We start from the raw sequence: 21,849 nt of genomic DNA on the forward strand, positions 1-21,849 counted from the left end.
GTATAACATTTCATAGGTACGAGTAAATTCATATATAATTCGTATATTTACGTTCGAGGCCATGAAAAGTTACAGAATAGTAAGGATCGTACTCGCTTGAAGTTTTTGTTCATTATTGTATGCAATTAACTTTGAAATTGTACTTAATAACTTACAAATTCGCGCACTAAATTGCTCTGATAATAAATTCAGTATTTGAATTAACAAAATATTCTATAATTCTCTCAAAAATAAATTTCACATGGAACTAGAGTTTCCATGGAAGTTCATGTGTTTTCGCATAGGTTTATGTATTTGATATTTGTTCCCAATATTTAAAATACAACAAAAATCTAGATAGGTAGGATTGGAACTTCTGTTGCGGAATGAATCTATTGAAAACACTTTTCTCACATCAGAACAAAAATACGGTCTCTCGACGCGCATTTCGTCAACCAAGTTAGCATCATCAGGTGATTACTAAAACTAAAATCTACGGTATGTTAGTGTTTTTATATGTATGTGGACTTACCTTTATCCACAGCTGTTCTATGAACAGTGACAAAGGTCCTACGAGTATTTCGAACAGTCTTTTCTTTGATCTTATACGTAGTAATCCCAGAAAGAAATCAGTTGAAATTAGACACAAATTTAGAGGGCCATTAGGTATATTAGGTATAATGGTAGGAAAAGGTTAGTCCACATATATATAGAAACACTAACATACCGCAGATTTTAGTTTTATAGTCTACTGCAAGAATAAGTAAACTCGCAAAACACAAAGACTTCATAGATACTTCATAGATTTATTGAAATATATTTCAATGTTCGAATTCAGCTAAGATCACGGAAAAGCAAGATCGCATGGGGCGTGCAATAATAATCCAACCGCGAAATATTTCAAAGGTATATCAAGAAAAATTGTGAGACATTTGGAATTGAGGGATAGTTTTAGTGAAAATTGTATACGTGTATACCTTTCCAACAAATATCTATATTTAACTGTTCATCTGCCACACAACTAATAACTGGACTACAAATAATATTCAATATAATTTAGACATAAAATATTCTAGGTAATGTATGTGAAATTTCACAGCCGGTGATAACTTGTGAAGCTAGTTTAAATTGACCGATTTTGCCTATTCGTCTGAAGTTGGCAAGCAAATTATTATTTATATAGCGGAATTTGTAAGTAGTAGAAAGTTTCCTAAAACTTTAACATTGTTGTTTTCTAATTATGCTTTGATATGGGTCGAAGACAAGGGTAACTTAATTTATACCTCTGAAAGTGTTCTTTGAATTTGCGAATTATGTGAAAAAATAATCGAATATCACTTGAACTTATGTGGAGGAAAAATATGAAAAGATCTAAATAAACGAAAAATTTTGTATCAGACTCCTACGGTTTTTATAGATGTTTCTACGGTATATTGGTTTTTTATATGTATGTAGACTAACCTTTACTCACCATTATACCTGTTTTGATACCTAACCCACCTAAGTTTTTGTTATATTGTTTATCTATTTCCCTCTATTCATATATTATTAACACTTACATTTTATGATTGTACCTGTTTTCTACCTGGGAATACTACGTATAAGATCAAACAAAGGACTTTTGTCGGTGTTTATAAAACAGCGCAGTTAGTCCACATACATATAAAAAAACATACCGCAGAAATATAACCTTTGTCACTGTTCATAAAACAGTGGTGGGTAAGGGTTAGTCCACATATAACAACATACATATTTTAGTTTTCGTAATCTCCTGATGATGCTAACTTTGTTAGCGAAATGCGTGTCGAGAGACCGTATGTTTGTTCTCGTGTGGAAAAAATGTTTTCAATAGATTAATTTCCCTCCACAATAGATTAATTTCCCTCCAGAAGTTCCAATTCTACTTATCGACATTTTTGTTCTATTTTAAATATTGGGAACAAATATCAAATAAATAAACCTATTGCGTGAAACATATGAACTACGGACTTTCATTGTTTAATATGATATAAAATGATTTGAAATCCCTGAAAGAATCAATTGAATTGAAAAGATTAGTTAAAAAAATAAAAATTATATTAAGCAAAAAAACTGAAATTACAATTAACTAAAACACAAGCGACAATTGAAAATTAAACAATCAATAAGAAATGTGGGTACCAACAATCGAAACGTCTTGAAGTTACTTGGCTAGATATATTTTAATTTTCATTTCTTGTTAATTGTGTACTGTTCAATTGTTGCTCGTATTTCATTTCATTGTAATTTCAGTTTTTTTGCTAAGAATAATTGTAATTTTTGTAGCTAATCTTTTTAATTTTATTGATTCTTTCAGGGATTTCAAATCATTTTTTATCATATTTGACAACAAAATGCACCATGAAACATTGTCAACCACCTACTAACAAATATTTTATTGATTCAAATACTAAATTCATTATTATAGCAATTTATTGTCCGAATTTATAGGTATAATTTCAAAGTTAATTGCATAAAAAAATATATAACTACGAGTAAGTACGGTCCATACTATTCTATAACTTTTTATGACCTCGAACGTAAACATAGGAATATTTTATCAACTCACCTATGAAATGTGACACCAAATAACGCTTCATTTTTATTTGCACTATTATTGAAACACACTAAAACAGAACACTGAACCATTTTGATTTGAACGTTAAACGCCTTCTCGACAGAAGTGAACTAAACGAATACTGAATCACGACTAACAAACTATGATTTATCTTAACATAAGTTTACCATACTTCAGTCGTTACTCGGCGATTTGAGCGCGTATTCCCTTGGTTTCTACTTCCATGGTTGTAAGGGAGCCACGTTAGCGGAGGCAGGAGTGCAAAGGTAATGAACGGTATGATTGTATTTATAAATATCGCCTATGAATAAGATAATTGGATTTTTTTATAAACTCAGCTATAACATTTCGGAAAGTAATTCTTAACCGTTCTGAAAACTAAGAATTTGCTGGTGGAAATATGTTATTTATTTTTCAAAATCTGTTTCTGTTTAGAATCTGTTTTTCCGTCAACCAGCTGTCGCACCCCTACGAACGACAACCCTGAGAAATCGAAACTTGTGCGAGCTAAGGACTAAAGAGGTCTTACCTGTTAATGTGTGATTCGTATCACGGGTTGGACGATAGCAAGTGGAAATCGACCGTTCAGCCTGGGGCTTGAACCACCGACCAACACGGCTACCGATTTTAAGAAAGCTAGATATAAATGTAAAGGAACATCTGGCGTGGAATGAATCAAAACAAATACTTTTCCCAATATCCAGAAATGCAATACCCTTCACGACACGCCAACAAAGTTGGCGACTTCAGGAAATGAAATCTTCTTCGTCCCGTGGATGAGATCTAGTTTTCTCTTCTCGACGCGTGTTTCACCAACTAAGTTGGCGTTTTTAGGAATTGAGAATTCATCAAAAAGTGGGAAAAGTGCTCGTTGGAAAGCTGAATATACCAAAAAATGTTGCTGTCATCAATTTTATTTGGAGACAAAATTTATAAAAATATAACTGATTAGACCAAACAAAAGTTTTGCAGCTTCACAGTGCAGAGTTACACGCTCCATCAGAAACAAAACTCCGATAAAATTGTTTTGGTGAACATGCGGAGGTTTGTTTCATGTGGGAGATACGTACTTGTGGAGGCGAGGTTTCCTTACAACACCGGTATTAACTATGTCTGGGTGGACGATAACTGCTTCACTAATAGAGGTACAAAAAAAGTTCCCAAATAAAAGTTGTAGAGAGCAAAAGAAGAAATATTTCAAAAATGAATATCAATATACAAGGTGTTCAATAAATGTGTTATTTACCAAAGTTGTTTATTTACAGTGCATTGCTTAAATGTCCCCTCCCTTTCATTTTTTGTAGGGATCAACTCAAAAAATTGAAAGGAATAATGAAATTAATGCATGAATACTTTATTTTGAAGTGAAATTGACAGATGAAACTTTCAAGATGGCGACTGAGCGCCATCTGGGAAAAAACTTAAATGGAAAGGGGGACCTTGTGATACCCCATTTTGAAGCTCCTGACGAATACTTCACAACTCTATAAAATCAAATCAATATCGTCACCTAGTACAAAATGACGAAATATTGAATAATTTCCTGAAGCCAAACGCATTAATATCGATATTTCTAGAAATATTTCTTTTTATCTGCCATATGGCAATTCCAACAACCCGATAAGGTTTATTAAGTTATTTTTTGTTTATGAAAACGACAAAAAATCTGAGTACAACAATGAACATCATTGTTCAGTTGGAATATTCTCATTTAGTTTTAGGTTTTGCTAGTACAAATGTACCATGTCAACAATCTCTAAAATGGTCAATTCTCGTTCTATTGGAAGAAAAAATTAAAGCGATTTTTATTCACGGTGCGAAGCGTAACTTTCACGAGACCGAAAGGATTTTCAACGAACGTTTTCCGAATCGTCCTATCTGTAGAAAATACAGGGGTGCGCAAAATTCCGGAATAAAATTAATATCTTTAACCAGTATTTTAGGAAAAAAACGCTGAAACACGTCAGTTGATTTCACGTTGTACGCATTTTTTGGCAATGAAATGAAAAAATTTCTTTCAACCCTTTAGCTGCAACCCTCCTCAACTTTTTTTTTTCAAATGCAAACCTATGTCGTGTATGGGCTCATTGAAAAGCTCGTAAAAAATGGAATCTGACCATACCCTTTATTTTTTTTTTCTCATGCGGTTACCACGAAATGAGAAAAAACTCTTTTAAAACCAAAAAAGTTAGAAATATCTACTTAGTGCTATCTACGGGTGAATTAACGTTGCAAAAAACAAATAAGTGGTGATGATGTACATTGCTCAACAATTGCTAAAGATCACCAGTACCTACTTTCTAAAAGTTTACAAATTTTAAAAACAGACTAACCGGACCAGGCACCACAACATATTTTATTGATTTATGTGTAAAAGTGATAACGCAATGAAGCATCAACATTCTGTGGATTTTATTTTTTCACTAAAAACTTACACATAAAATTAGTTCCATCCCAAGCAATTGTTGACCAGTGTACCTCAAAAAGAGAAAAAGGTTGTTGCATTTTCTGTACCAAAATGAATGCCCTGATAAGAACTATTGTCTTGACTCAGTTTTTAAATTGTGGCATTTCTGGGTGAAATTGAAAATATGTATGTTTAGTTTATTAATTGGGTACCTTCAAAGTGTTCTTTTTTAATTTGCTAAACAAAAATGGTAAAGTCAGAGAGGCAGCGTATCGAAGTCTTGATATTGTTGGGATGTGGGGATAGAATGCGGAGTCAAAGTGAGGTGTGTACTTTATTTAATATCCGGAAAATCACATTTCCCAGGCTACTGTGAGTGAGCTCTTACACAAATTTGAAGAACATGGTACAGTGAAGGACTTGCCCAGAAGTGGCCGGCCACATGTTTTAGACGAAGATCAAAAATTGGACATTGCCGTATCTCTGCAGGAAGATCCACATTTGTCAACGGTTTCATTAGCCCAAAACAATCCTGCGTCTAGACGTACGATTGGGAGGTTTTTGAAAACAGAAAAATACCACCCATATAAGGTATGTCTTGTCCAAGAGCTCTTGGAAGATGACTATGCAATTTTGTGAGGAAATAATGCTGATTAAAAAGATATTAATTTTTGGGAAAGAAAGTTTTTGGCTTTCTACTACTCCATCTTGATACAAAAAAAAGAAGGATGAGGGAGTCTTCCAAAGAAAGGAAGGAAGTAACTCTATACATGGATGTGTAGATCATGCAAAGAAGTAACTTTCAGACACAAACTGAAAGAAAGTCCTCCTGAAACAGCTACTTTCATATAAACATTGAATTATACGAAAGAAAAAATCTTTCGAAATAAATACTTCTATATGAATACTGAATTACACAGAAGATACTTTTCTCTACTCAGTTTGTAGTTCAAATATTCGTTGTGGAATAAAAATCAGATATCATTCACATGAGTTCTACTTTAAATGAATGGTAACAAATTGCACTTACATAGAACACTGCCATCCTCACTGGTATACAAGGATGTATAATTCAATGTTTATATGGAAGTAGCTGTTTCAGGAGGACTTTCTTCCAGTTTGTGTCTGAAAGTTACTTCTTTGCATGATCTACACATCCATGTATAGAGTTACTTCCTTCCTTTCTTTGGAAGATTCCCTCATCCTTCTTTTTTTTTGTATCAAGATGAAGTAGTAGAAAGCCAAAAACTTTCTTTCCCAAAAATTAATCACTCATAAAAAATATAACCCCTTCAATTCATATTAATTTTATTCCGGACTTTTGCGCACCCCTGTATTTGAGGTAACTTGTATCCAAATTCACAACTACCGGTAGTGTACATAACAAAAAGACCCCAAGTCATTCATCCATTCCGGAAGAATAGCAAGTGCAAATAATTGGTGAGATGGTAGTGAATCCTGAACAATCTAATTATTCTGTCGCGAATGTTTGTGAGGTGTCTCCTTCTACTGTGTGGAGTCTTTTGAAGAGAAATAGATATCGTCCATACAAAATTAGAATGGTATACCAATCAACTGAAGATGACCCTGATCGAAGAACAGAATTCTGCGAAATCATGACGGAAACCATTGCAAGGCATCTTACATATCTCCACAATATTTGTGTGTGACGAATGTACATTTTTTTTAATTGGCAATGTTCACAGACAAAATTGCCGTTATTGGAGCGACACCAACCCTCACGTTTTCCAGGAAACACATACGCAATATCCAGAAAAAATTAACGTTCGGGCAGGAATATTGGGAAACCATATTGTGAGACCTCTATTTATTGATCAACCTTTAACAGGGGAACTGTATTTGAATATGCTGGAAACTGTTGACCCTCTCATCACTGAAATCGTCGAAGCGAATCCTAATGAATTCGATATGGATATTGTATTCCAACAAGATGGAGCACCACCACATTACTCTAGATAAGTAAAAAACTATTTGGATACTACTTTTCCCGGTTGTTGGATTGGCCGTCAAGGTCCTACAGAATGGCCAGCCCGCTCGCCAGATTTGACACCTTTGGTCTTTTTTTATGAGGCTATTTGAAGCAAAAGGTGTAAGAAACTGAACCTGCTGTAATATTGGATGTACGGCAGAGAATAATAAATATTTGTAGCATTTGTTACTGTCTTCGAAAACGTTCGGCGTGAAACCGGAAAGGCTGTTCATATGTCAAAAAGTCCAAGGCAACCATTTCGAGCATTTTCTGAACTGAGCTCAAGCTTATCACCTCATATTATGTAGTTAAATGTCAATGTATTCAGGAAATTATTAAAAGTTCCGCCATTTTGTAGTAGTTAAAGATATTGACATTATATTCTAGGGTTGTGAAACATATATCAGGAGCTTCAAAAAGATGTGTCACAAGACCCCCCTTTCCATTTAATACTATTTCCCAGATGTGCCCAGTCGCCATCTTGAAAGTTTCATCTGTCAATTTTACTTCAAAATAAAGTATTTATGCATTAATTTCATTATTCCAAATTTCAATTTTTTGAGTTGACCCGTTCAAAAAATAAAGGTTCCAGAATAGTGGGGATAGGATCCCTGAGAACAGCTAACTGGGACATGGTGTTACTAGCTGCTCATCAAAATTGATACCCCAGCTTCCATGTAAGAAGCAATTTATGCCTAGAGATAAAACAATCGGAAAGTTTATATTTTCAACTAGCAGCTTATAAATTTGGCTATGGAAGATAACTTACGACTTTTCTTTATCGCACCCCAGGTAAATGAAGGAAAAGTTATTTCCATCTGAATAACTATTTTTCTATATCCCAAGTTAATAGTAGTCTCTTAAACTTGTAACAGCAATAATTCTTGGATAAATTTTCAATTTAACAGTTTCTGTTGGAAACCTCAAGAAATATCTGTTCACACAGAGATAATGCACGTCTGGCAAATGCACTCGCTCGGGGAGATAGTTGTTTGTTCGTGCCTTTTTCTCTTTCTCGGAAATTTACGAGCTACAGGGGTGATCCTTGGATCTCGTCTCACCTAATGCCCATTTATTAGCATGAATAATTGATGACGACAGTTAAATTCAGACATTTCGAAAGGAATTCTCCCCATTTTTGCTATGTGTGCTGGTACTCAGAGGTAGGTGATTTATATAAGAATCTTGCAGAATGATAAATCGCTGATATAAAAATTCACCACTGATTGAAATAAATTCGATTGTTAATAATATTCTAGTGATTTCTTATTTTTGGAACAGTGAAGGAGTTACACACAAAGTTAATCTGACAAATTGTTAACGAGATGTTCCTCAGGACCTTTTCTGGAAATGAATTTGAAATCGGGTACTAGTACTTCTCCTGATATGACTAAAAATAACAAAGGATCAGAAGGATCAGTGAAAATAAGTGCATATGTGGATGATCTGGCTATATTCTATTCTATTCAGTCACCTCTGATGCTAAGGAGATACTTCAGAACACCATAAATGAGCTTCACAGCAGAGCACACAGTACGGGTCTCAAATTCTCAGCAAGCAAATCAAAGGCGATTCACTTCTGTAGAGAGCGGAAACTCCATAATAATCCAACCTCAACATGAATGGAACTCTAAATTGAATTCAGTTACTCATTTAAGTACCTATGTTATTACCTACAGTGATGTTATATGAGGGCTAATGTAATCAATCATTTTTAGTTTAATGTATAAGTTTGAAAATGTCCTTATAGGACGAAATTGCACTAAAGCTAGTTACAATTAAAGTGTGAAAATAATAGAAAGATTAATAGAAGATTAAAAAGTTACAATCTTCATCTATGAAGATGATCACTTGGTGATCGAAATACGTGTCAAGGTGTTAAAAATAACGATTTGGTGTTGGCAAAAAACTCCAGTAATATTCAGTACTACACCAAAGGTTCCAAACAGTGCATCATAAGTAAAAAATTAATTTACGAGTTGGTTTTTCAAAAAATCAATTTATTAAACCCTTGGGATTCAGAAATAATATTCATTGCAGAAGAGCTTGTGAAATTACAACTTGTTAATGATCTACGGAGTACTGTGTGGTTTCATTAAAAATTTTTTTCAATCCAAGGGAAATGTATATTCTTATTAGTTCATGAAAGATTTCTTATTTCAAGATATTCCATATAGCAAAAAAGTTTCGCCAGCCTCTATTAATTCTGCACCCATATCCCTGTATCTAGAGTCACATTGAAATTGTGTATCATCGTGTATCAATATGACGGTTTTGTCAAGAAAATTAATTAAAGGGCAATCTATCTTAGTAACTTTATGACATTCTAGACTTTCAATGAATCTCTATCCGATTTTTCTACATTCATTACAGCAAAAACTGACAGCACGGTACTCTCTCAGATTCGACTGCCTGGAGTTGTGGCATCTGGGGCACTTTCTTAGTTCTGATATTTTTACCATTAGGTTTTTCTAGTTGCATTTTATAAATATCTATGTTAGGTGTTTTCAATTGCGTAGGTTCTTCTGCTATACAAAGCTTTATCATGTCTTTAACACTAATGGAATATGATGACGTTCTGTAATTTTTTCGAATATTTTCGTCCCACATCGCTTCAATGATACGATCTTCTAAATATCTGTCCTAATAATATGATTTGAAATGATTTAACTTCTTTTCTATAAAAAGACAAAAGATTCACACACTACGTCTTATACAACTGTTTTATTTTTCATGAAATATTTTTTGTACAACTGTCATTGAAAGTGACATTTTTAATGGTTGTCAAGAGTAGGTATTGAAGTAGCGTGTTGAAAATATTTTTAACACTTGAAAGTATTTTCAAAACGATTTTTTTCGACCAAATAGCAATAAACAAAACATAATTATTCAATTTTCAAAGAAGTTTCATTATGAACAATAGATATATTAGATACAATTGAATTCTGTTACAAATGTATTTTTCTTTTTTAGACAGTAAAATTATGTTTAATTGTGACAACTAGAAATACAAATCAATTCAAAGAACTGAGATTATAAAAAAAGGAAAGAAGAAAAAAAAACACATCAAAGGTGCTGCTTCGTTCCCTCCTGTTCATAAAAGAGGACATATGAGTCATTGCTCACAAGTGATTTTGGCGAAATTGGGAACACGTGTGAATCGTTGTATTCATGCCATGTGCCACTATATGGCTGTCTGCAATATGCTGTGTAATGTCCGTTGTAAGTAGCCCCACTGTGATTTGAAAGTGCATATAGATTATAATGACAAGGAGCCACATTGTCTGCTGCATAACTGCTCATATCTAATCCATCTGAAAGAAAGTCAATGGAAACATTCAATTTGCCTCTGAACCTTTCCGTCGGAGAGAATCTTTTCAAATGAATAACTAAAATACGGGGAAACTTATACATTGATAAGGACTTTGTACATTTTCTCCTTTGTTTGCACCTCGAACACATTGGTTTTTCATCTCCATCCAGAGTTTCCTCTCTTGTGAAAGAATCCAAGCAATGTGACAAACTCACTTGGCCAGATCTTTGTGTTATGGGAAGGGACAAATCCCAGAAAGGATCAAAGATTACTGATGAGTGTCCACAGTGTGTGCACTTCATAGTGGATTTTAATTGACCAACGAAATAGTCTACAATCTTGGAGTTCATATTTAAATATCTCTGCCAGGACTCTTGTGCTTTTCCGTTATCGCTCAATTTTTCGTCAATCTCAATAAAGATTGGTTCAGGTTTCTCAGTAATTTTGTTGAGGTCCTCATGTAAACCTTCTAAAAGATATCGAAGGAATTCGTGGGCGTCTTGATGAGCAGAACCCATGTATCGAGGGGCAAATCTTTGAATCTGATTTTTGAAGTAGACTGTGTTAATTATTCTATCAGATGAATCTTCTGACCATAATTCCTTGATAACTTCTGCGAACGATTTGATTGAAACACTTTTCATACTAGAAATACTAGTATTGATATCTTCCATGTATGCATCCTTTTTTAGGTACTCCAGCAACCATCCCGTGTTTGATAAACATTGGATTATACTGTTCATGAAACAGGTGTTTCCAAAATTTTTTAAACCATTGAACCCAAGAGTTTTGATTGAAGAATGTATCATCGATCTATTGTTGCAACTACGTTTGACACTACTATCTTCTTCTGAGTGAACACGGATAGGATGATTCACCCCTTCATTGGACTGGTAGGATAAGGAATTCGAAGCAAAACTGCTCAAAACTGAATTAGATATTAGTTCTTTTGGGGGCTCAGCCAGAGGACCAAACTCAGCCTCATTTAGAGTTACCACTTCCTTTTTTGCTGCGAGTCTTTCACCAAACTGCACAACTCCAGTTCTTGCACTGTCTGTACATGCCGATATATTTTGTTCATGGGAAACATTGATAATTCACTTAGGGTTTTTGATTGAGAAATTGTACCTAAACATGAAGCTGCATTTCCTCTTTGAATCAGAATGCTAATTTTTTTAATCAAGAAAGAGGTAGCTCTTGGGTCATTCGTTTCTTTGGATATCCTAATGCCGATTTCACGAATGAACTCCAATGCTTGGGGGCCTAAGGTACCAAATGTTTCGATTCCTATTGCATAAAAAATGAAATTACCTCCCAAATAATGTATTATATTATATACATTAATTACATTATTATTATTATTAATTATGAACATTTATATGAAAATAACAATAAGAACCATTGCTGATATTAATACCTTGCGATGTTGAAGAGCCTTGTAATATATTTGAACTATAAGAGTTGACAATTTCTTAGGCATTAACATTCAATTCTTGAAGTGAAGAGGACGATGCTGTAACGCTGGAGCTAGCTGTTGGGATTATTCTTTCAGCAATAGCCTTTATTTAAGAAATAGCTTGATCGATTTAACCCTCAGCTACTGTTGTAGACTTCCATCCTTCGTGCTTCTTAATATCCATTATATTTGCTCCTAATTCTGCTAGCAAAGAAGCAGAAGAAGACGTTCTAAAACAGTGACCTGTATATTCCTTTAGTTCCGGGAGGTTCAGAAACTCAGCAATATTATAGGACATTTTCCCAAACGTGTTCATACCAACTGGATTGGCACTGCATTTATAATTTGAGTATTTCAGAAAAAAACCTTGATAATTAATAACCGAAGGGCGTAATGCAACGTATTCATTAAAATAGTCAATGTTTTTTTCAACAATGCAAAAAAAAAACCTATTTTGGTTTTTGTATTTGGAGTTTGAACATTAAATGATTTATCCATTAATTTGATGTCTTCTATCATTAAATGGCACAGTTCTTCACGCCAGCAGGCTTTATATATTCCGAAAATAGTAGCAACATTTATCATAAAATATTTTTCATTATGTCGCCTCATTTATAAACCTCTGGACTTGTTCAACCGTAAGATTTTCTGATTTTTTGGGTCTATAACTTTCACTTTTTCGCTTTAAGAATGCTATTAACTTGAAATATTTGCTTGTATTAACACCATTTTTAACGAGAGCACTCGACTTTATCACTGAAAACGCTACAAAGTTGACGAGTTCTATATTTTTTATTTCTCTTCTAGATAGGCTAAGAAGACGGTTTCGCTTAAACTTTCTTTGACGTTTTCACGTCTACACCAGCTAAGAAAACTGAAATATGCGATGTCGTACTGCAGAGCCGAATTTTTTTGGTAACAATTCAATTGAAGCTCTTTTTGCAGCCTCTTCAATATCGTCAGGAAAACAAAATTCCTCACTATTGTTCTTCATTATGCAAGACATCAAACAGCAACAAAAACTTCAAATGTGACTTTAAATAAAGCGTGTGATCTGTAAACAATACTGTTTGTTGGTAACCAGGTGATTTGGCGTCATCTGCCGAAAATGTGATAACATGAAAAAAGTTAACTGACAAGAGATGTAAAATGTGTTTTTATAGAAATATTAGATGTATCTATTTCATTTTGAAAACAAGACCTTTCTATGATATTTGTGTTAAAAGTGAATTTTGTTTTGTTTGTGAACTTACTCAATTCGCTACGCTCGTTTCGCAAACTTTTTCACGCACAAAATAAAACCTTACTTTTTATACTCATGTCATAAATAGCTATTTCCAGGTTATCTAAAAATTTTGTTTGGCTTCCTACTGTTACCAACAAATTTGAATTTTCGTTTTCATTTTCAAATATTCGTCTCCACTATTTGATTTGAGGTCAGGTGAGAGATTTGTCCAACTTTTTGGTATAGGGAAACAAATTTCCGGTGGACTGCTTATTGAGAATAATTTGAATAAAATTGGACGTTTTCATTCATTCATCTATTGAGTATGTTGCATTGGTTGTGATGGAGTTTTCGTCTTGAGGGAAAGTTGGTATATTTTTCGTAAGATCTTTGGTATTTTTTATCGTGTTGTGGGTGGATATGTGAAAATCTGTTTTCAAAATGTTATTCGCTTTGCAAAAATGTATAGATCATTCAATTCGGAAACCATGAGTTGGAAATAAATATTCAGCCCACGTGGGCTGGGAGCACCAAAGGTGTTAGAATCCACAATGGGTCATAGAACGTTATCCAGAGTTATCAGGTTCCGACGAATGCTGTCTTACTTTGTGGGCGATAACGAGGGTGGGAATGAATAAGTTGTTCCAATGAATTCGGCACTTCTTATTTACTACAACGGATTAAATATCCCCCAGAACGTAAGGTAACACCGGTATCTTGTCTATACCGTCTTAATATCGGGGCCTGTAAGATTTCGTGCATAGGCCCATACCAGGGGTCGGCAACCTTTCAACAAAGAGGTTCCCATGTGCAATTTTGAACAAAGCCAAAGGGACAATGAAAAAATTGTATGATTTCTATACAAAAATTGTTAAAAGTAACGAGGAAGGTACCTAATAGCTTAAAAAACGATCAACAATATTTCTAAAAATTCTAATCGAGAAGGAATCAGCACATGAAAACGTTTTCAGTGTGATCCTTGTTCTCTTTTGTATATCTGGTTCATGTCCAGTTACTTTAAATATTACACACGACTCTGAAGTTTCTGTTGTTAGTCGGCTTCGATATGGATTCAGTATTTCGTTTGATTTATCCTGAGGATTACCATGTGAAACTCTTTTTAGTTTCACAAATGTTTTCTTCCATAAGTCGGAATTCCTAAATTGAATATGTTCAATTTCAAAATCTTGAATTTCTATCCATTCGAAATCATCAAAAGGAATACTAGCAAAATCCATTAAGTCTGGTTGTATCAAGAAGGAGAACATGTGACCATATTTATCAAAGTCTTGACCTATTTCAGCAAATTCTTCTTTCAGTGAAGTTATGTAGTTTAGCATTTCCTCAGTGAATGCAGCATTACCACAATTATTAAGGTTAGGTGAGTATGTTTTTAGATTTGGAAAGTATTTATATGTATGGGAGGTATTATCGCGAATGAATACATCTATTTTCATTTTGAAATACTTCCAGAAATCATAGAAATCTAGAACAGTTTGATCCGATCCTTGCAACATAAGGTTTAGTTCGCCGAGATGATTTGTAATATCAGTTAGGAACATTAACTTACAACTCCATCCTTTATTATCTACCATAGACTTGAGCTTGATTTTTTTGCAACAAAAATGACCTAAATTCTCCCAAACATTCCACAAATCTAGAAAGCACTTTACCGTGGGTAAGCCAGCGAATATTGCTGTGTAATGAAATATCTTAATATGCACTTTCCATTTCTTGTAAAAACGACTTGAATTTTCTGTGAGTTTCTGAAGAACGACCAGCAATGTAGTTAACAACTTCAACAACGGTATCCATCACGGATTTTAAGCTTCAGCTCGAGATATTTGCGCATACACTTTCTTGATGAATGATGCAATGAAATTTCAAAAGTGGTCGACCAATGTGAGCAGCAAGAAGAGATACAAATCTCTTACCGTCCCGACTGTAGCGGGTGCTCCATCTGTAGGTACGCAAAAAGTCTTAGTTAAGTCTAGTCCCGGTTTCTGAAAATGTTCAACGAATTCCGTTTCCTGGCCTCTTGTCGTTACTTCCAATGGAAGCAAACATACACACGGTTTTTGTCAAAGTACCGCGCAACGATTACCAACCGGGAAATGCTATTCGTCGACACTTTCATCCAACGAAATAGTAAATACGATATTCTGTTTAATAGCGTCCATCTTTTGTTGGAGTGGCAAATTTCCTTCGCCGTTCTTATGTCAGCGCATATAATAGTGGTGTCGTCAGCGAAAAATATGAATTTACAAATTATGTTAACATGGACTAACTCATTGATATAAATAAGAAATGATAGAGGTCCCAAGGCGGACCCTTGAGGGATATTACATTCAATCAAACGTTCCTTCGATGGAATTCTTGTTGCAAAGATATGCCGCATGTTCAACAAATAATAGCAAAATGTCCTCCCATATTCTCTATTTCAATTTGAGAAATGTATAGTCATCTCTTGGATTATATATGAACGTGTCTAAGTGAGAGTGAACAATTGTTGAAGTTCCACGTTTAATTAACGAACGAGTAATTTTTATTAAAAAAAACATAGAAAATGATGCAGGCTATGAATAAAATTAAAAAGACGACATTTAACATGGAATTCAATATATCTGAAATGATTCATTGATCTAGTAACGTTTTGTTCTTATATTTCAATAAGTGATCCAACTTGAGACAAAAACAAGCTAAGAAAGGCACCGTAATCAACCCATCATTTCCGTTTCCACTCAATTCTGGCATCAAACCATGAAGCGATAATTGTTTCAACCTTGTTCTTATGACTAAACGATGCAATGTATTCGATTGTCATACTTTTGTTTATTTATCATTATAATTAAGACGAGTTGGTGCCGAACAAGGGCAATATATTATGTTTGATAAAAGAATTATGGGAAAACGATTTGCTGTTGTTCAATTCTGTAAAACACAAATCAAGTCAAAATGTGACTTATTTGAAAGTGTTTTGTCAAAAATTCGCATCGTCGAAGTATACAGAGTTTCACCAATAAATTCACAATAATGTTCAATTTATATCGACTTTTTTTTGGGTATTTTCACCTTCCGCAATCTGAAAAATATAAAAGAATTATAATGGAGAACTTAATACAATAAAGGTCCGACATTGAAATTGTATAAAGTTCTTCATTACCATTTTTTTATTTTTTCGGATTATAGAAGGTGAAAATTTGTATCTCCACCTTCTACACCACCCAAAAATAGGTTGAAAAATATGATTTTCTTCACAAAAAATTACTACTTTTGTTGAATATTGGTCCAATTTACTTCATCATCGCGAAAGAATAAAAAACATGGAAGTATAATAATCGTCATAAAATATACCTAACAGGTACACAGATGGTGGTTTTCTAGAAGAATATTGTTTCTAGCAAAGATTACCTTTGCTTGTAGCTAATTATCAAAAAATTAAAATTCAAGATGTGTAGCTACTTACAACATTAGCTATATTTCTTATCCTTCTGCTAGAATTAATAAGTGAGCCTTTCAATAGTAAAATATATTGTCATTCTGATATTTATATTTAGGAACAAACGGTTTATTCATTAGAATACAAAGTAGCTCATTGGGCAAATGCCCAATTTCATATTTTGTAACAAATTAATAAAAATAATATGATGAAACCAATCAGCTTGATAGTATGAAGTATGATTGAAAAAATATTTGTTGGTAGCCGTAACTTTATTCGAGTGTAACTCGAATACCAACAAACAGGTTGATGGCATCCTCATGATAAAATTAGATAATAGATTGTAGACTATATAAAATTATTCAGCGATATTTTTTTCAGGAAAGATTAGTTTTTGGAAAAAAGTTTATTGACTTTTTACTTCTCTATCATTATACTGAAAATGTGGGAACCTGGATGAAAGCAAACTATGTAGATCATACATTTTTTGTATGAAGAAGTAGAAACCCAAAAAGTTTTCTCCCAAAAAAGTTCTTTACTCAAATGTTAATAAACATTCCTATTCCTATGTTATGGAAATCAATTTTGTTTTTATGCCACATAGAGAAAATTAAGGTCATAATGTAAATGAAGAATGACCAATTCCCATATTCAGAATGTTATTTTTTGTTAAGATAAGGAGCTGGTTTTATCAATTTGAGAACTTATGTAATTGTGAGGAAGAAAGGTTTTGGCTTTCTACTTTTTTCCAAAAATTAATCTCTCCTAAAAACATACCCCTTTCAATACACTTATATAATTATATTTCACAACATTCTTCTTGAACAATTTGTTGTGCTCATATTTGTAAGCAATGCAAATTCCAGTATTCTACTATTACCTTTACCCACTACAATAAGAATATTTCACTCACTTTTCCAGATCCCCTTGTATTCGCTGACAATAATGCACCCAAAGCATGTTCTCTGTATTCCTTGTCCAACAAGTCATGTTGCGCCTGAATTCGTCTGCAACCATTAATACACATTAGTAGAGCTACTGAAAGATAGGTGGCGCTTATGATGTTCAATCATTTCAATGAAATAAAATTTTAAAAAACTTGTTTAAAAAAAAGTTATAACAATTTTGATGTATCACAATTTGACATGAAAAAACCTCCGATACTATGAAAAATCTGTTATGTTAAATACCAACACTTGTTTTGTTTCGTTGTCCTAGCAACTAAAAAGGACCAATTAAATGTTAATGTTTGAATTTTATTACATAACGCCAACGCTGGTGTCGCCAAGATTATATCCAAAGAAAAGATTTTAGTCTGCGTTGCTGGCAATGCAAACTTTGTGGTACAATACTTACGCTATGGCAATTAGAAGTTCTTGTTTCTGGTGTTCCTTGGCTTTGATGGACCCACCTTCGTCTAGAGCTTCTTGAAGTTCTCTCTGAAGAACGGTTAATTTTCTTCTTTCCGCTTCCAATAAAAGACTCGTTACCTGAAGAAAACAAATCTTATACACAATTTGAGACAGACTAAACGAGTACCGACACATGAAATGAAACAAGACAATCCGTTAACCTTAGAAATTCTGCAACTTGGTTGAAAAATCGACAACAGAGAGTAAACTGCAATATAACTTTTTCTCGAAAATTCTGAGCAATTCCACATTATCCTCAAGTCATCATCTGACTTTTTTGATACTTTTCTATGACGGCAATAAAAATATCTATAAGCTTTCTTTTACACTGTCAACCATTTCATTCTAATGTGGAAAAAACGGTTTATTGATTTTCAATTTTATCATGTAAAGTATTTGTCCCCAGCAGTTATAAAATGCAATAATTGAACCAATTCATAAATCGGGCTCAAAAAAATTTACCAAAAATTATAGACCGATATCTGTAATATCTAATGTTGCGAAAAAACATTAAAAAAGAGGATATCTTTTACAACGGAATTCGAATTGATAAGTACCCGCCAATTCGGTTTCCAACAAAATAAATCAACCCCAGATGCTTTTGCTTATTTAACATCAAAGATATAAAAGAGTTTTGATAATGAAAAAAAATTGCTTGTGTATTTTTAGATCTTGCTGAAGCATTCGACACGGTCCCCCAGTCACAGCTATTAGACATTTTAGAGGATTTGGGTTTTCGTGGAGTAGCCAGAAAACTAATGGAAAATTATGTGAGTTACAGAAAACAGTAGGTATTACTCAATGGCAGTTTGAGTACGAAGTGCACTGTTGAGTATGGCGTACCGCAAGGTCTGTTCTAGGCACAATGCTGTTTGTACTTTATATAAATGCTCTTTTCAATATTAACCTGTCTGGGGAAGTCATCAGTTTCGCAGATGATACCGCCATAGTATTCAAATCTGAAAACTGGGACAATATAAATACAATCATGCAGAATGATTTGAAGCTTATTAAAAACTGGTTCGATTATAAGTTATTGTCAGTCAATTTAGAAAAAACATTTTATATGCCCTTCTATGTTACGAAATCAGCAATCATCCATTTAGCAACCTCAAATCAGCGATAATTTTAAAAGAAACCTGACTGAATCTATAAAATATTTAGGAGTAACCATAGATAAGCATTTATGATGGAACATACATATATTGAGAAATATCTTATACAGATTCACATACATCACAAAATTCCTTGAAGAAACACACCTCAGAATGATTTATCACGCATTGGTTGAATCCAGACTGACATATGGGATAAAAGGGTGGAAAAGTGCACTCGAAGAGCACATTAAAAAGTTGGAAATTCTGCAAAAAAACTCACTGAAAATATTACTGAACAAACCCTTTCGATATTCATCGAATCTAGGATCTTTGACATCCGCCAGCATTTTTTCTTTGGTGCATCCTGCTTTGAATTTAAACGAAAATGTAATCTACGGAGACTAGAACATGTTACGAAACAAGACATAAGTCCAATTGATTCAGAACACTAGCTTCAAAATCTGTAGGACAGTGAAGGTTTTCGTACTTGTTGCCAAAAATTTTCAGTTTTATTCCTGTTGAAATAAAAGAAACTTATCCTTATAGAGGATTCAAGAAGAAACTAACACATTTTTTGATCGATTGAAACAGACTTACTATTCATGCATTAGAGTGAAGGTTATTATTATATAGTTATTATTAGTATATTATCATTCGTTTCAAGTTCATTATTGCCCTTATTCATTATATACTTTATTTTTAAATTTTTATGTTGAGAAAATTGTGTGTTAAATTACTTGTTTACTTTGTGATTTTCAGTATTGTATGAAGTGACCACTGTATACTAGCATATTAGACATGCTTATAGAGGGCTATTCAAATTCGTTTCTGTACATGAGGATCTCGTAAACGATAAGAGATAGAGTGTCGGTTGAATTATAGCAAAGTTGCGTATTTCAGAGACCTACTCAATGATGTAAAGAAATCGAATATAGCTTTTTTGGTTCTGGAGATATACAGGAAAAACCAAAAAATCCCAAATTATTTTTTTGCCTATATCTTCTTTATTCGCAGACATATTGAAAAACTGTCCACATTTTGCTATTGGCACTTGATGTGAGCTCTCAGAATATATCCATGGATCTTTTATACATGGTGTCATTTGACTTGGGCTACCCCCATCTTTGAATTTTTAAATACGGACCTGTATTTTTTGTTGTAGTTTTTGGATCGTAGACGTTCTGATTCATTTTAAATAAATCCCCAGTCTTCCCTACCCTTCATTTTTACGACATATCTTTCTATTGCTAACAAAAAAGGTATTTCTTATCAAGTAATTGATTCAACGAAAGTCATTTTTTGTGGAGGAAAAAATCAGTTTTTTATCGACATTTTTTTGGGTAATTGTTACTTTTCACAACCTGATTGTGGAAGGTAACAATTACCCAAAAAAAGGTCGATAAAAAAGTAATTGATATTTCAATAACTCTCATGGGTTTTTGACTTTTTACTCCTCCATTATTATTATTATTTAAAAAATAAAAAACTTTCAAATAAAGAACGAAATAGGTAAATTCAAAATATTGACAAATATTTAAATTCAATTGATCTACATGAGAGTTTTATTGATATTGTATTTTTTTTTCTTTGAAAGTTTTCCATTCGGTGCATCAACGTAGAAATAAAAAATTAGAAAAGGTATTTTAACAAGAGTTGATTACACATCATTCTCATGTTCATCTCATAAATGACGTTCTTTCCTTTACTTTTTCTCCTAAATTTCCCTTCAGTTGAATTCTTGAGATGGCGTATTCATCTCATTTTTATCTTTGAGAAAGGTTTTCTTTCTCAAGAATGGACTGAATAGTTCTAGGCGTTTTTTTGTTGAAATCTGGCCTTATTCATCAAGTAATCTCCATCAAGACCCACACAACCATTCCAGCGCCTCTCTAACATTTCAATACCACTTTTATAGAACGACTTATCTTTTTCCTCAAAATAGGCTCCAGTTTCAGAAATAACCTCTTCATTTGAGTGATACTTCTTACCGGTGAGCCAGTAGTTGCTGGAAGCCAAATCTGGCGAATACGGTGGATGTGGGAGCAATTCGAAGTTCAATTCATGTAGTTTTGCCAATGTTTTGATTGACTTGTGACCCGGTGTGTTGTCTTGATGAAACACAATTTTTTCTTTGCCATATGCGGTCGTTTTTTGCAATTTTAGCCTTCAAATCCTTCACTAACGCTATATAATATTCACTATTGATGGTATTTCCCTTCTCAAGATAGTCGATGAATGTTTCACCACGCACACCTTAAATACCGAGGCCTTAACTTTTCCAGCCGATTGTGCTTTGGACGAGGTTCACCAGTTGCTCTCCACTTAGATGACGATCGTTTTGATACCGGAATGAAGTGATGGGTCCATGTTTCATCCATTGTCACTTATCAACGCAAAAATTCCGGTTTGCTTTGTTTGAACATAACCAAACACTGCTCAGAATCATCAAGACGTTCTGGTTTTTATCAACAGTGAGCTCGCGCGGCAGCCACTTTGAACAGAGCTTTCTCATAGTGAAATTCTCATGCAATATAAAGCCAACAAGTTCTTTAAATATCTTTATAATGTCAGCTAACTCATGCAACTTTACTTTCCGATCATTCAAAACTATTTTGTATCTCATTTTCCAGAGCTATTTCGGTGAGTTGATATGAAAAATGTTTCGAGAATTGTGTCAGTTTTCAGAAAAACAGTTTCTATATAATGATTTTTTGATTAGATCTATATGTAAATGTTGCAACAGTGGAGCGTTAACAATATAGAATTGACCTTTCATGTTTTGACAGTTTTGAACGTTAAATGGAAAACAAGTATCTAAATAGCTTCTATTCGACGTGTTTGCTTTATAGAGTAGTTGCAACAACTATAATTATTTTTCTACAACGTTATTTCTTCGTTCATTATTTTTGAAATATTTTGTAATTTTCGTATTGAT

General features: G+C 33.5%; 1 protein-coding gene across 3 annotated transcripts in view; it reads right to left on the minus strand.

The window, feature by feature from the left end:
- LOC111514188 (ras-GEF domain-containing family member 1B) overlaps positions 1 to 21,849 on the minus strand; it is a 378,228-nt gene that overhangs the window by 193,386 nt on the left and 162,993 nt on the right. For all 3 annotated transcript variants that reach the window (XM_074171797.1, XM_074171796.1, XM_074171798.1), the window contains exons 3-4: positions 17,762 to 17,895; positions 17,319 to 17,412 (exon numbers count right to left, since the gene is read on the minus strand). In XM_074171797.1, coding sequence (XP_074027898.1) covers positions 17,319 to 17,412; positions 17,762 to 17,895 — 228 coding nt within the window. The remainder of the gene's footprint in view (positions 1 to 17,318; positions 17,413 to 17,761; positions 17,896 to 21,849) is intronic.

This window comes from Leptinotarsa decemlineata, unplaced genomic scaffold, assembly GCF_025532065.1.
Source record: "Leptinotarsa decemlineata unplaced genomic scaffold, Ldec_3_MD MMD2_tig00000035_RagTag_RagTag, whole genome shotgun sequence".
Classification (NCBI taxonomy): domain Eukaryota; kingdom Metazoa; phylum Arthropoda; class Insecta; order Coleoptera; family Chrysomelidae; genus Leptinotarsa; species Leptinotarsa decemlineata.